The sequence below is a fragment of the Macaca thibetana genome, chromosome 1 (genome assembly GCF_024542745.1).
Source record: "Macaca thibetana thibetana isolate TM-01 chromosome 1, ASM2454274v1, whole genome shotgun sequence".
Taxonomy (NCBI): domain Eukaryota; kingdom Metazoa; phylum Chordata; class Mammalia; order Primates; family Cercopithecidae; genus Macaca; species Macaca thibetana.
Window position 1 is genome coordinate 206918674 of NC_065578.1, and position 16521 is coordinate 206935194.

General features: G+C 42.4%; 2 protein-coding genes across 8 annotated transcripts in view; one reads left to right on the top strand and one right to left on the bottom strand.

Moving 5' to 3' along the window:
* TBCE (tubulin folding cofactor E) overlaps positions 1 to 8691 on the top strand; it is a 79847-nt gene extending 71156 nt beyond the window's left edge. For 2 of the 5 annotated variants that reach the window (XM_050769979.1, XM_050769959.1), the window contains 4 exons: positions 1506 to 1574; positions 2630 to 2689; positions 8075 to 8166; positions 8383 to 8691. In XM_050769979.1, coding sequence (XP_050625936.1) covers positions 1506 to 1574; positions 2630 to 2689; positions 8075 to 8166; positions 8383 to 8475 — 314 coding nt within the window. In that variant the 3' untranslated portion in view covers positions 8476 to 8691. Of the gene's footprint in view, positions 1 to 1505; positions 1575 to 2629; positions 2690 to 4539 lie in introns of all 5 variants that reach the window. The other 3 variants (XM_050769972.1, XM_050769967.1, XM_050769950.1) reach the window with 3 other exon arrangements.
* Positions 6964 to 16521, bottom strand: part of B3GALNT2 (beta-1,3-N-acetylgalactosaminyltransferase 2) — a 62709-nt gene continuing 53151 nt past the window's right edge. For 2 of the 3 annotated variants that reach the window (XM_050769994.1, XM_050770004.1), the window contains exons 9-12: positions 15593 to 15718; positions 14202 to 14361; positions 12834 to 12890; positions 6964 to 10054 (exon numbers count right to left, since the gene is read on the bottom strand). In XM_050769994.1, coding sequence (XP_050625951.1) covers positions 9920 to 10054; positions 12834 to 12890; positions 14202 to 14361; positions 15593 to 15718 — 478 coding nt within the window. In that variant the 3' untranslated portion in view covers positions 6964 to 9919. Of the gene's footprint in view, positions 10055 to 12833; positions 12891 to 14201; positions 14362 to 15311; positions 15445 to 15592; positions 15719 to 16521 lie in introns of those variants that run through there. The other variant, XM_050770014.1, reaches the window with a different exon arrangement.

Genomic DNA, 16521 nt, shown 5'->3' on the forward strand with positions numbered 1-16521 from the left:
TGCACATGTTCGCTAGGTTTCAGGTGGTGCACCATGCTCCACTGTAGAAAGAGTAGGAAGCACTCCAGTTTATCTCTGAGGCATCCCTATTTTTTTTTTTTTTTTTTTGAGGCAGAGTTTCATTCCTGTTGTCCAGACTGGAGTGAAATGGCGCGATCTCGGCTCACTGCAACCTCTACCTGCTGGGTTTAAGCGATTCTCCTGCTTCAGCCTCCTGAGGAGCTGGGATTACAGGCGTCTGCTACGACGCCTGGCTAATTTTTTTGTATTTTTAGTAGAGATGGGGTTTCACCAGGTTGGCCAGGCTGGTCTCAGAAACTCCTGACCTCAGGTGATCTGCCCGCCTTGGCCTCCCAAAGTGCTGGGATTACAGGCGAGAGCCACTGTGCCCGGCCAGCATCGTTTTTTTTATAGCCCCACAGGTAGTTCTAGTGAACAGGAAAGTTCGCATGAGAGTGTAGTTCTGCAGTAAGCTCTCATCCCCAGGGCTCACTACCAAGGCTGGCACTTGGCATGCACAGTGGTTCGTTAAATCCTCCAGCCTGGTTCTTCAGGCTTTGAAGCTAAGAATTCATGAGTCTTTGTCCCTGATGTACTTTCCATTTTGTTTTGCCTTCATTATTATTCCACATTTCGCTTTTATGTGATTTTCCTTTTTTATATTTCTTAATGCAAGCAGCTCACTGCATAAACGCTTTAGGCTTGAACAGTGTCTTTAAGGAAGAAAAGCAGCCTGGAGGAATCACTTTCAAATGACTCCATTAGCCGGCCCAATTTCCTGGCCACGCTCCGCTCCTTGAATTCTAAATCACTTGGGGGTGGGCAAGGGAAGATTCTGAAGCAGCTGGCCAGGTATTGTTGAGTATTCACTGCTCAGAATGCTAGAAGACAAAAGCACAGATACAGGGGGATTTAGAGAAATTCTGTCACTGTTTGGCATAGAGCAGGAAAAAATTCTGCTTTCCTCTTCTATGGAGGCCGTGGTCCCGGCCGAGGAACTGCTTTGCAGTGTGGTACTGAGCGCCCAGCCTGGCACTGCACGGTCTGGTTGAAACTTGGGGAAGGTGTCTTGTGGATTGTGTCTCAGGTGGCACCAGGTTTCTCTCAGCGCAGAAAGAACTGTTACCAAAGGTGACACTTGGGGAAAACATTTGAAGTATTTGAGGGCAGTCTTCTCTTGCTAGTTTGAGTGAGGACACCTGAGGAACAATGATGTAATACACGTGTCAACACGCTGCTTTTCATGTATTGTCTTCTGTTGAGTTTCACTGGTCGTTAACAATGAGCCAGGTAAGTTACAGAGTCTGCAGCTCTGGGTAGACAGACGATTGTGCCCTTAGGAGTGGTGGTTGTCCATCACTCCTAAAAATCACACTGAATAAAGGCAGCTCCATGTGTCCTGGGAAAGGCACAGGCTGTCTGGATACTTACCTATGCTTTTTTTTTTTTTTCCTCCTTATAGTGGCCTTTGGTTTATCATTCATCTCTTTTGATTTCTTAAACAGAATATGGTGCACCTGAAGATTGGGAACTCAAAACACAACAACCATTTATGCTCAAAAACCAGCTACTAAGTAAGACGCTCAGATTCAAATAGTTTATTTGTATTTGAGTCCTTAGGTGCCAAAACAGATAGTGTGTTTCTTTTAAGTGTGTATCTCTTAAGTACTTAAGTAAATGCTTTGAGTTTTAAATGAATTCTTTTTTTTTTTTTTTTTTTTTTGAGACAGTCTCCCTCTGTCCCCCAGGCTGGAGTGCAGTGGCGTGATCTCAGCTCATTGCAACCTCTGCCTCCCAGGTTCTAAGTGATTCTCCCGCCTCAGCCTCTGGAGTAACTGGGACTATGGGCATACACCACCACGCCCAGCTAACTTTTTTTTTTTTTAAATTGAGATGGAGTTTTGCTCTTGTTGCCAGACTGGAGTGCAGTGGCACGATCTCGGCTCACGGCAGCCTCCACCTCCCGGGTTCAAGTGATTCTCCTGCCTCAGCCTCCCAGGTAGCTGAGATTACAGGCATGCGCCACCATGCCCAGCTCATTTTGTATTTTTAGTAGAGACGGGGTTTAACCATGTTGTCCAGGCTGGTCTCGAACTCCTGACCTCAGGAGATCCACCTGCCTTGGCCTCCCAAAATGCTGGGATTAGAGGCGTGAGCCACCACACCCAAAGAAATGAATTCTTTAAAACATATCTAAATTCTTATACATTTTTGCAACTCCTACGTTTTAAACTCATTTAATAGTGTTATAAATGTGGGAGGTAATGGAGTTGTGAACCAAATTGTGATTTGTGAATTTATGACTTGAAAACCTGTCCACGCTGTCAGGAAAGAAGCACTAAGCAGGGAAAGGGATCAGGAAAGAAGCAGTAAGCAGGGAAAGGGATCAGGAAAGAAGCACTAAGCAGGGAAAGGGATCAGGAAAGAAGCACTAAGCAGGGAAAAGGGAAAGTGGCGTCCAGCTATTTTTGTTGTTGTTAGCAATTCATGGAAGGATTTTAAACATTGATTAGACCTGCCAGTTTGCACTGCATAGCTCTATCATTTGGCCATCTGTTGATGTGTGTGGATAATTTAAATCCATATAATAGTAGATATCAATTAGTCTTTTTCTTTGTTTCTCTTAAAGCACTGAAGATAAAATACCCTGATCAACTTGATCAAAAAGTCCTAGAGAAACAACTGCCGGGTAAGAAAAATGAGCCTATCTTTTCCTTAAACTCTGAATCATCGGCCTAGGTATGAGTCAGCTAAAATTAAAACCTTTAACTCATGTCTCAAAGTGTGGACCTCAGAGCTTAGAGGTTTTCATTAGTCTTTTATATTCTAAAATACAATCAATCATGCTAATGTCACTCCCCCATGCCCCGAAAAGTTCAGGTCTCCCATAACTTTATCAGCTGAAAGCAGTTTTGTTAAAATTGGAAGCCCCTGCATATAATTACACACACACACACACACACACACACAATTTTATTTTGAGACAGGGCCTCTGTCACCCAGGTTGGAGTGCAGTGGCACCATCTCAGCCCACAGCAGCCTCTGCTTCCTAGGCTCAAGCATTTCTCCAGCCTCGGCCTCCATGTAGCTGGGACTACAGGTGCGAGCCACCAACGCCCGGCTAATTTTTGTATTTTTTGTAGAGATGGGTTTCACCACGTTGCCCAGGCCGGTCTCGAATTCCTGAGCTCAAAGCCATCCGCCTGCCTCAGCCTTCCAAAGTGATGGGGTTATAGGCATGAGCCACTGCAGTTGGCCTAAACTGTATTTTTAACCAAAAGCCTGAGATCTTGAATGGCATGGACTTTCAGAAGCATTCCCCAAGCCTGTTGCTGTTTCCAGGGAGACTGTGACACTGGGTTTGGGGTCTGCTTCTCATCCCTTCATAAGAGAGGAGCTGTGTCCTGGTGAACTGAATTCTTATGGGAGGTTTGTGACTTTGCTTACTTTCTACTTCTGCTCCTGACGGATCAGGAGTCCCTGCAAAAACAATCTGTAGATGCTCTTTTAATGGACACCCTGAAATGGTTTTGGGAAAACTACCTTAGAACTTAAAAAAAAAAAAAAAAAAAAAAGTGCTACTGGAACTGAATTACTTTTATTTGGAAAATAAATATGCTTGTGTCAATAAATTAGATCAACATAACTTACCTTAAACTTTCACTCAAAATAAAAATGAAATTATAGTCTATTTTTGAGTTTGCCATGATACTGTGAATTCTCAAGATTAAACTTGACTCATAGCTAACTGCTAAAATATAAACGGTAAATTTAGAGCAGTGAGGATTTAAATAAATGAAATACACATCAGCTTAATGACTCTAGTACACTGGGTTTGTTTGCCCGTCAGTGCAGTGAATTCCCATTGATTTTTAAATTAGTTTCTATCAGATAAAGCAAGCTTATCATGGTGTTGCTTATATAAAGAAGGCTTTAGTTGTGTTCAGAGAAGTAGCTTTCTGATTGATAACCATCCATTTGGTATTAATTTACCAGAACGTCTCCATTTTTATTTATTCACAATCTAGTTTCTACTCCTGTAATACGTAATTTGGCTACTGCTATATAATGGATTAGAATTAGTGATTTCCCCCTTCATTATTCTGTTTTCAAACTTAAATACTGCCGGTAAAGGCCCTGGTGGACACAGACTAGTCAAAGAGGGCCAGGACTGTTTTATTTTTTTATCGTTTTTCAGACGGGGTCTGGTTGTCACTCAGGCTGGAGTGCAGTGGTGCCATCTCGGCTCACTGCAGGCTCCATCACCTTGATCATCAAGTGATCCTCCCATCTCCGCCTCCTGAGTAGCTGGGACTATAGGCACGAACCACCACACCCTGCTAGTTTTTTGATTTTTAGTAGAGATGAAGCCTCGCTATGTTGTTAAGGCTGGCCTCAAACTCCTGAGCTCAAGCTGTTCTCCTATCATCACCTCCCAAAGTGCTGGGATTATAGGTGTGAGCCACCGTGCCTGGAGGGCCAGGACTTTCTGTGTTTTTGGCCTTCGATGTCTTTGCGTGTTTCCTTTTGCCTTTGCAGATACGTCAAATCAATTAATGGGAATGTCACCACTATGGAGTATTTGCTCAAGAATATTGTCATCAGACCTGCTTCGTTAAGCTTTCCTCTGCAGTCTTCCTCTGGAAGGCACTGAGGTAGACCTGTCAAGTCCTGTCATCTGGGCATATGCCTGAATGCAGCCCTTGGCTGGGGGTGACAGTGCCACCTTACCCTTCTCTACTTCCACACTGTACACCTGACTGGTATCCCAGGTCTTCTGAGATTCAGTTAGCTATTTTGGGGACACCCACTGCATTCATGCTGTTTTTATTAATCTTCGGGTAGAGCTGCAGAGATTCGACTATCCATAGAAATTATATGTAAGAATTACTATTTTCAACATTCAGAGTCTGAGTCCTGTATTCTATAAACTCAGCAGTAAGCCAGCAGATTGTGAGCGTTCTTTTTTCCCCCTTTTTAATTTGCTTTTCTGTTCCTCAAATGTGCACTCACTCACTCGTTCATACAAAGGTTCTTAATACTAATTCTTATGCCACATGCTGCGAATATTTAACCACTACCATAGGTAAACGTCTTCTAAAAAGAAAAGTAATAGCCAGGCATGGTGGCTCACACCTGTAATCCTGGCACTTTGGGAGGCCAAGGTGGGCAAATTGCTTGAGCCCAGGAGTTCGAGACCAACCTGAGGAACATGGTGAAACCCCATCTCTACAAAAATAAATAAATACAAAAATTAGCTGGGTGTGGTGGTGCAAGCCTGTAGTCCCAGCTACTTGGGCAGCTGAGGTGGGAGGATGGCTTGAGCCCGGGAAGTTGAGGCTGCAGTGAGCTGTGATTGAGCCACTGCAATCTGGCCTGGGTGACAGAGTGAGACCCTATCTAAAATGAAAAAAAAAAAAGCAATACCATTTTTTTAATCCATTAGATTAGCAAAATTAAAATAATACTGGCTGGCATGAAAAAGCAGTATACCCTTTTTGTAAAGTCATGTGGGAATTACTGTACAAAGTTAAAAATACACATATGCTCTGACCAAGCATTGTGTCTTGCAGCATTTGTGATGGTGAAGATAAGAAGAATCTAAATACTTGCCAGTGGGGGAATGGTGAATCAGCTCTGGTAGAACCACACAGCACACAAGGCACATGTGTCACTGAGGAGAATGAAGCAGGTCTAGAGCTGCGCTGTCCACTGTGACTGCAATAACCACATGTAGCTATTTAAATTCATTAAAATAAAATTCAGTTCTTCAGTCATACTCGCCGCATTCCAGGTGCTCAGTACCACATGTGGCTGCCATATTGGGCAGTGTATGTCTAGAGGACATGGCATGGAATTGGCATGAAAAGCTGTACCATCATGTCATAAAGAAATACAAATGTAGTAGGTCAATATATTATAAAACCTATACATCCTTTTTTTTTTTTTTTTTTTTTTGAGATGGAGTCTCATTCTGTCACCCAAGCTAGAGTGCAGTGGCATGATCTCGGCTCACTGCAAACTCTGCCTTCCGGGTTCAAGCAACTCTCCCTGCCTCAGCTTCCCAAGTAGCTGGGTTAACAGGCACCCGCCACCACGCCCGGCTAATTTTTGTATTTTTAGTAGAGACAGGGTTTCTCCATGTTGGCCAGGCTGGTCTCAAACTTCTGACCTCAGGTGATCTGCCCACCTCAGCCTCCCAAAGTGTTGGGATTACAGGCGTGAGCCACTGCGCCTGGCTTAAAACCTATACATCCTTATATGAACATAGAAAAAAAGGCCTAGAGGTAAACCTCTCAAATTTTTAACATTGGTCATAGGCAGTAAAAAGAAATAATTAGCTATTTCCATATTTTCTGAATGCTAAGACAGTCATGTTAGTATATTAAAAATGGTAATGCTATTTATTACATACAAATTGCTACTTTCTTCTATAGAACCATTATGAGTAGGCAGATTTTTTTTGAGACAGGGCTCACTTTGTTACCCAGGCTGGATGGAGTACAGTGGCGCGATCATGGCTCACTGTAGCCTTGACCTCCTGGGCTCCAGTGATCCTCCCAAGTAGCTGGGACTAGAGGCGTACATTGTTATGCTTGGCTAATTTTTTATTTTTTGTAGAAATGGGGTGTCCTCATGTTGCCCAGGCTGGTCTCGAATTCCTGGGCTCTGATCCCTCTGCGTCCCAAAGTGCTGGGGTTACAGGTGTGAGCAGGCCAGGCGGATTTCTTATTAGAATTGTTTTATGACCAAACTTTCTGTTTCTGTCGTGTTAGGAGGATGTCATTTGCCACTGGTGTGCAGCAGTTAACCCTTCTCTAACCAGGCTCCAACAATGAAAGCCAGGCCATCTAAATCTTTTGAAAGGACTAGACTATCACATATTCACACATGAAAGAGCAAATTTTGTCAATTAAAATTATACATTCTATTAACTGTATTCAATACATGCAAAAAGGCCAGTTTTTATTCTAAAATAAAGATAACATTTATTATCACAAGTTGCATAAAAACACACAGCTTTTACAAAAATGATTTTTGATAGAAAAATATGTTTGAATACACTGTGATATTTGTAGGAACACCACACTATTGCTGTATCCCCAGCTAAAGCTTCAAGGAAACTGTTTCTCATAATCAAAATATCCACTATTTACCACAACCCATCTTTGGAAAGAAGTTCATAGTGTATTCTGAACAAGCCAAAGCGTTGACTCGGAAGTTACATTCCCATGCCTGGCAGTCACCTGTGTATGTTTAACACAGTTACACATGACATAATTACAGAATGGCGGTGCTGGAACGGACCTTGTAGATCATTTAGTCGACACCCTCATTTTACAGAGGAGGAACTAAGGCCAGAGTTGAGAGATGTCCTCAGGATACCTGAGTCCCATTCCAGTGTTTGTTTGGTAATTCATAAGGAAGTCATCACAAAGGTTTAAAAAGAAAACGTTAATGATGACTCACTCCCATTTTTATTCTGTGCTGAGAGTATCATTCTGGTTTATTCAGATTAAGAAAGAAATACACTACTGAAATGGTATGAAACTCACTGTCAAAGGGCACTTAGGTCCGTTGGCTCCGTTTCCCACAGTTCCCCAAATGAACAGGTGGTGCAAAGACTCAGGCTTTCCCCTAATTACTTACTTGGGTAAAGTGACTTGGGTAAAATGACAGATGTGGCCAGGCCCTGGGCTCACGCCTGTAATCCCAGCACTTTGGGAGGCCAGGGTGGATCACGAGGTCAGGAGTTTGAGACCAGCCTGGCCAACATGGTGAAACCCTGTCTCTACTAAAAATACCAAAGTTAGCTGGGTGTGGTGACGGGCACCAGCTACTCGGGAGGCTGAGGCAGGAGATATCGTTTGAACCCGGGAAGTGGAGGTTGCAGTGAGCCGAGATTGCACCATTGCACTCCAGCCTGGGCAACAGAGCGAGACGGTCTCCAAAAAAAAAAAAAAAAGACAGATACAGCTATCATTGCAATGATACTGTGGTCTCATCACATGAGCTAGTTTTACAAGTAAGTGTCATTTGAGAGAACGAATGGACTTTTCTTGTCTTTTGATAGGCTCCATGACAATTCAAAAGGTGAAGGGATGGCTGTCACGTCTTCTCAAAGTTCCTGTGTCAGACCTTGTGTTGTCCTATGAAAGTCCAAAAGTAAGTTGCCCAGGAAAAAACAAAGTCAAGCTTCGTCCTCATGATGACATTAAACTGTCTCTAGATAGCAACAGTTTGATTCTAAATGGAGACCATAGATCTGTTTGATTTTAAGGGTAAGCTACTGCCTGGGGACGGGGTGGGATAGAGTATGTGTAACATGCTTTATCAGATCTGTCTTAATCACATCCTTCCCTACCTTCCTTCTAATTTTAGGAGCCGGGCATAGAAATCAAGCTGGAAAATGACCTACAGTCATTACGTTTTTATTCTGTGGAAAATGAAGATTGTCTATTAGTGCGATGGTAACAACCAACTAATAAAATTTAGAGACTGCACTGCTTATCATGTCTGGGGTTCATCGGAAATAAATGATCCACTGGAACAATTCTGTCAAAAACAAAGGGGTTTACAACTTGCCCTAAGGATAACAAGGGATTTATTTTCACCACTGATGTAGTTTTTGTTGGGAAGCGACCATTTCTAGGCTTATACATAATAGCAGTAATAAAGGCTTTGAACCTACTAACAATTTTCTGATCGTATTTCATATTTATTTTTACAGTTCATCACTGCATTTCATGATAAGATTTAAATATTAAATAGAAACTAGCTAGCCTAATAAAATCTGAACACAGTTAATGTCTGTCATAAGACTAGTTTTAATGGAATTCTCTATTGATACTACTATTTTAAAGGGTTACTAAAACGATTTGGCTGGTCATTTTGGGAAATGTCCCTTAAACTTGCGGAGACACATCCTCTACTGTGTATAACAATATGCTATTATCTGTCTTCTCAGTTGCACTATTTTCTAAGAGTACTTAATCACATGCTTTTCCCTACAATTATAGCTAAGCTGAGTGTATCTTCTTGTGTAGAAGATAACCAGCTCTGATTGAAATGTACTCATATTAGGTAAACTTTAGGCAATGATAGGAGGAAAGCAAAACTAATTCTTTCAAACTGTCAACAATTTAGAAATATCCTTCCCGATGCCACTAAAACCCTGAGAGGTATTTGCTTTTATTCATACTCACAAAAATTTAGCATTTAAAAACTATGAGTACGAAGCTGTGACCTTCAGGATTTAGGTTAGATGGCAGAAAGAAAACTTGGATATTAGTCTACCGTATAAATGGACTTCTTTAAAACCAAGGTTCAGAACTGAGAATCATACTGGTTCCTCTTCAAGTTCAAGTTGCCCACTTCAGAGATCCACAAAATCTGACGTTATTTCCAGAAACCCCAAACTTTGGTATAAGTGACCACTGCTCAAATATGTGATCACATGATCACACAGCATTCCTGTGAGTTCTTTTTGTCTGATAATTATCCTCATTAAACTCTACAGAGCTATCCTGCAATCCAGGTTGAAATTCAAACTCTCAGTTACTACTACAGATTCTGAACTGGGCCAAGTTTTAACCAAAAATTACAGGTAATGGTGATTACTAATTAGCCACAATGCATCAGGATTTAGAAATATTTTTTTTTTTTATAAAATAACTTGGTATTTTTCTGATAATATTCCAATATATAAACTTTTCTTATGCTACAGTACCAGTTGATTTTTAAGAAGAAAATTTGTGCAAACATTAAGAAACACCGCATTGGTTCTGGGTGAAAGTGCCGGTCTGGAACTCTCTTGAAAGACCATACAGTCTACTGCTAAGCCCTGGGACACCTCAGACTTGCACTCAGATTATCGTTTGCCTGCCCTGATTTTAGATGCTGCTAATTCAAGTCCCTGTTATCTTGCTTCACACCGACAAGGATCACCGCACCGTTCCTTCAGTTTCCACAGTTCTGTCAGTTCCCATGGAGAATACTGAGGAGAAGAGAGCATTCCTGTCTCACAGGTCTTCTCACACAGCCACAGGCTGTCCTGTTGAAAAACAACCAAAGCCGATCTGAGAGTGGTGAAACTGTTTTAAGAGTGTCAGAAAGTCTGCACGTAGACAGTTTTTATCTATTCGAATGATGCTGAAATTACTTCAAGGATAACTCCATGTGTGGACCAACTGGTGAGGTTTGGGGGTGGCACCTCCTGATTGGGGAAAACACCAGGTCCCACAGTCCTGTGGCTGTGGAATACAGAAACAAGGCAGTGTGTGGATGAAGAGTTAGTCAACAAATGCAATTCTGTAATGAATGATTTTAGAAACCACAAGTGAGTTTCGTGTTTGCTATTAAAGGTGTGTCTATGGCAGTATTAATAACAGCTATTGATGGAATGCTTACAATATTGTGGGGACTCTACCCAAGCACTTTGTAAATATTTCACTCAATTCTCACAGTAACGCTGTGAGGTAGGAGCTATTTCCCTCTTACAACTGAGGAACAAACTAAGAGTTAAGTAACTTGTTCAAGGTCACAGGGCTGGTAAATGAAGAGGAGGGATTAGACTCCCAAGCTCAAGTTCTTAACCACTAGACTATTTCCTAGCTACATGAATTGGCTTCTGTTTTCAGCAATATAGCAGAACACAGAAACTCATTCAATGTTTTGACAACACAAAAATGTTGGGCAAAATGAAACACCTTTATAAAGCATGGCAGAACTCCATGAAGAAAGAAGAAACCGGTAGGAGAAAGTGCTGAGTCAGCATGTGTCCTGAAGGCGGCTGCTGATCCTTGGGTTATGAAAGGCCAAGCCCAGGGACAGGAGACTAATGGGAGACTGACACAGAGCTAGGATCTCTGAGGGGCCACAGCCTCAGGGGGTATATAAGAAAACAAACTCGGCTTGTCTCAGTCTCGCCCCTCAGTGGGATGGAAAGGAGTCTCTCTCCCCCGAGCGCCTACCCACAGCTTGCACTTAGGTAGGTCTGGGGCTGGTAGTCAGTCTGTGTAAGCCCAACAGTTCCAAGTCAAAAATCGGAAGTATTCATAGATGGTAGTTTTCCTAGTGCATGGTAGAAAAAAATGTAAATCCTCTCTGTAGGAATGCATTTTAAATAAGGACTCAGTTTCCAAAGACAACACGGTCACAAAAAAAAAACAAAAAACACAAAAACAACTCTTCAACACATCAGAAAACAAGCCCCATGAACAACAGTCTGTAGAAACAGGAAACTGCAGAATCAGACCCAGCAAAGACTACAGATCCCAGAGTTACCAGATACAAAAATAATTCTATTCAAAGATGAGACTGAAAGTACAACAAAGGAATCGGACTATCAAAGTGGACTACACAGATGTGGGCTGACTTCTGAGAGCTGCTCTGGGGCCCCAGCTCTATGCTGGGCTTCTAACTGACAAACACTGCATGTGCCTTCTGTCCCCTGCACCTTCGATGGCCAAAGTGGAAGCTGCAAGAATCCAGAACTCAACAGAAATCTCTAAAGCTAAAGTCAGCTTTGTGCTTGGTTTCTTCCCAGGTCTCTAGTTTCCATTTTGGTCTCTGCAGATTCATTTTTTTTTTTCTGGTTCAGCAATAGTGTGTTTTAAATGATGTCTTATATTTCATGCAGTGTCTCCTTTGTATCGGTCAGAAGGGTTGAAGGACCCTTAGACTGCCACACTCAAATCAGTGGATTCTGTCGTTACTATTTTTTGTTTTTTTTGAGACGGAGTCTCGCTCTGTCGCCCAGGCTGGAGTGCAGTGGCATGATCTCGGCTCACTGCAAGCTCCGCCTCCCGGGTTCATGCCATTCTCCTGCTTCAGCCTCCCGAGTAGCTGGGCCTACAGGCGCCTGCCACTACACCCGGCTAAATTTTTTTGTATTTTTAGTAGAGATGGGGTTTCACCGTGTTAGCCAGGATGGTCTCCATCTCCTGACCTCGTGATCCGCCCACCTCAGCCTCCCAAAAGTGCTGGGATTACAGGCGCCCAGAGCCACCACGCCCAGCCTTCTGTTGTTTTAAAGCTGAAAATAATTTCTGATCAAATCTATGGAAACTGAATTTTTTGTAGGTAGGGGAACTTTCATTTATAACCTTTTGCTTTAAACTCAGAAAAATACTGTATGAGAAATAACCTAGCTGGATTATTGTGAATTGAAGCAACAGCGTAGCTATTATGGTAGAAGATCCTCATTCTTTCTGCCCATGGTGTGATATACATTACAGGCTGAGCATTCCAAATCTGAAAATTTGAAATCTAAAATGCTCCAAAATCCAAAACTTTTTCTTTTTTTTTGAGACAGAGTCTCTCTCACTCTATTCTCAGGTGGGAGTGCAGTGGTGCATTCACAGCTCACTGCACCCTCGACCTCCCATGCTCAAGTTGATCCTCCTACCTTAGCCTCCTGAGCAGCTGGGACCACAGGCAGGCGCTGCCATGCCCAGCTAATTTTTTTGTACTTTTTGTAGAGATGAGAGTTTTGCCATGTTGCCCAGGCTGGTCTTGAACTCCTGAGCTCAAGTGATAATGCCCACCTTGGCCTCCCAGTGTTGGGATTACAGGCATGTGCCACTATGCCAAGCCCAAAACTTTTTGAGAGCCAACATGACACTCAAAGGAAATGCTCACTGAAGCATTTCAGTTTTCAGATTTGGGATGTGGAACTTGTAAGTATAATGCAATTATTCTAAAATCCAAAAAAATCTGAAATTCTCAATACTTCTGATCCCAGGCATTTTGGATAAAGGACACTCAACCTGTATATAGAAATCTCACCTCCTCAACTCTTAAGAAGCCTGAGGCCATCCCCAAAGACTTACCTGGTATCTTTTAGGTCCTATGGCTGCCATCCAGATGCCCATGCTTACATCTTCACCCTATACATGGCCCATAAAGTTTAAATGTAAAAATTTTAAATGCTATTTTATTTGTAAAGTCAAAACCATGCCCACTCCCATCATAAACCACCTTTCTACTTTTTTGCTTTATTATTCTAATATGAAATAGCAAAAATGGATTCACACAAAGTCAAAGTTAGTGCCTATGAAGCACCCCCACCACAAGGTAATAAGATGAAACCGCAAGTAGAGGACCCATCCTTCTCGTGTACCTTAAGCTTCCAGGAAGCACTTTGGGCTCCCTCCTTAGGAATTAAAATCTTTCTATTCCTCCAGGGACTATACTTTTTTTGTGTGTGTGAGACCGAGTCTCCCTCTGTCGCCCAGGCTGGCATGCAGTGGTGCGATCTCAGCTCACTGCAACCTCTGCTTCCGGGTTCACATGATTCTCCTGCCTCAGCCTCCCAAGTAGTTGGGAATACAGGTGTGTGCCACCACACCTGGCTCATTTTTTGTATTTTTAGTAGAGATGGGATTTCACCATGTTAGGCTGGTTTTGAACTCCTAACCTCAAGTGATCTGCCTGCCTCAGCCTCCCAAAGTGCTAGGATTACAGGCATGAGCCACAGTGCCCGGCCTCCAGGGACTACGCCTGTAAATACTAGCTGAAAACATAAGTAGGCTCAAAAAAGATTTAGGAATAGAACTTAAAGGCAAGATTTGAGGGATATGGGGTGCATCCTTAACCTTTGAGAGGTGATTCCTATACAGAGAGTAATGTGCTTTTCCCTAAGGTAAGTTGGTTCTGCTTTTCATGATGGAATGCTGAGTGAGATGAAACTTGGTGTGATGAGTGTATACGTAGGTGGGAAATCCTTAATTTTTTATTTTACTTTTTTTTTTTTTTTTTTTTTTGAGGCGGAGTCTGGCACTCTTGCCCATACTGGAGTGCAGTGGCCCGATCTCGGCTCACTGCAAGCTCCGCCTCCTGGGTTCACGCCATTCTCCTGCCTCAGCCTCCCGAGTAGCTGGGACTACAGGCGCCCGCCACCTCGCCCGGCTAGTTTTTTTGTATTTTTTAGTAGAGACGGGGTTTCACCGTGTTAGCCAGGATGGTCTCGATCTCCTGACCTCGTGATCCGCCCGTCTCGGCCTCCCAAAGTGCTGGGATTACAGGCTTGAGCCACCGCGCCCGGCCTATTTTACTTTTTATTATAGAGATGGGGTCTTACTATGTCACCCAGGCTGGTCTTGAATTCCTGGGCTCAAGTGATCTACCTGCCTTAGCCTCCCAAAGTGCTGTGATTATAGGCGAGAGCCACCACGCCAAGCTAAGAAATTCTTAATTACCTGATAGGTCTTTAACCTCCCCGAGTTGCTTGCCAGCCAGCTGACGATGTCCTTGGAGATCACATACCCTGACCCACATGCAAAGGCAGGGTAAGCGGGGCTGGGGTACTCCAACTCCTGCCACTTTCCAGTTCGGTCAACTGCCCAATTCAGTCTGAAACTGAGATGAAAAATAATGTGGCCTCTTGTGTTAGTCTGACACATATCCTGCCACTATTAAACTTGACTCCTTTATCATCACTACAAAGGAATAAGCTTGTAGAAGTGAGGAAAGAAAATAAGAAAATTTTTTTTTTGAGACGGAGTTTCGCTCTTGTTGCCCAGGCTGGAGGGCAGTGGCGCCATCTTGGCTCACTGCAACCCTGCCTCCCAGGTCCAAGCGATTCTCCTGCCTCAGCTTCCCGAGTAGCTGGGATTACAGGCATGCGCCATCATGACCAGCTAATTTTTTATATTTTTAGTAGAGACGGGGTTTCACCATGTTGGCCAGGCTTGTCTCAAACTCCTGACTTAGGTGATCCACCCACCTCAGCCTCCCAAAGTGCTGGGATTACAGGCGTGAGCCACTGTGCCCCGCCAGAAAAAAATTTTTTTAATCTAAGGAAAGGAATTATCATTTATCCAGTGTTGTTTTAGGTAAGATCGGTATGTTAAATTTTCTCAAAGTTGCATTTGTAAAGTTTCTGAATGAAAAGTACTAGATCACCCTGTGTTTTAGTACATATGAAAACAAAAAACCAAATCACTAATCCATATTGTATTCCTGAGGAAGCACAGAAAATGGTTTCAGAGATGCGTCACAAACTTATTCTAACAAAATATACAGTAGCTTCTAATGTGAATACCATTTACTTCTTTGATGTAAGAATAAAAGCCATATTGTTTTCCCTCCTTTACTACATTAGCCTCAGGCTTTTCATTTAAACAAATTTTCCTCCAATTGTACAGTAATATAAAATTTATTATTATTTTTAAGATAGGGTCTCCCTCTGTTGCCCAGGCTGCAGTGCAGTTGCAAAATCATAGCTCATTGCAGCCTCCAACTCCTGGGCTCAAGCAGTCCCCCTGCCTCAGCCTCCCAAGTAGCTACGGGCTACAGGCTCACATCACCTTTTTTATTTTTTGTAGGGACAGGGTCTTGCAATGTTGCCCAGGCTAGTTTTGAACTCTTGGCCTCAAAGGATCCTCCCACCTCAGCTGTCCCAAAACTCTGGGATGACAGATGTGAGCCAGCATGACTGACCTAGAGTAATGAAATATATATTAACCTAGGAGTCTAGTAAGAAATTGTATATCCCAACCACATTTTCAAAAAAAAGGATATTTTATGCTTAATTAATTACATTTGATCAGATACATGAATGCCAATGGGCTAAGAATGGTTAACTTACTTTCCCCACCAAAAATTAGGCCCATCCAGATTCTTTTGGGCAATCCTATTAAATACAGCTTCGAGGTCTATGTAACAGTCATCATCTGTCTTCAGCAACAAATTGAAGCTGGTTGTTTCCATAGTCCTGTTGACACAAAAGGGATATGAAAGTCAGTGCAACCAGACAAAGAAACAAAGAAACACCAATGCAGTGGCGTCACTTACACTTCATTCAAAACTGTACCTGTTGTTATCTGTATTTCTTATTCCTCAAATGTTGAGAACATTCTCTAACAAAATTTTGCTGCTATCAACTAAGGCCATCACTTGGTCTTTACTAAGTGGCATAACATAGAGAAGTACTAAGCTGATTTTAAAAGGTAAAGGAAGAGCATGATAAAGGAAAATATCTGGCTTAAATGGAACATACGTTCAAACAAATGCTTCTTAGGCATCATTCAAGTCCTGCTGCCAAATCTATTAAATGTCTGAACCCTACCCTGTGTGTTCTTAATAACAAAGGCCCAGCATAATGAATTAGGTGTTGTATCTGGGCCTCTCACCCAGAACACTATTGTACAATATGCATCTGATGCTACTATTTATATTACACTCAAAATATTTTATGGCTTAAAAAAACCTGACTTATTACATTGAAACATATTTTCCCTTGGAAACAGCTTCCAGCAATTAAACCATTATAAATGACCTGGAAGGCAAAGGAGAGTGACTTCATTATCTAGACGTAAAATACATAATCCTGACTAAAGACAAAATTGACTCCTTCATTTCACATTGACAATCCCTGTACAGCTGTTGAAAACGCAGTTTTGCTAGGGGGCCAGTCATATGTCAGAAATCTCAATAAAATAAATTTAGAATTTCATTAGGTCAAACAATGGTGAATTTAACAATAATGGGTCCACACCAAACAGCATCACCCCATGT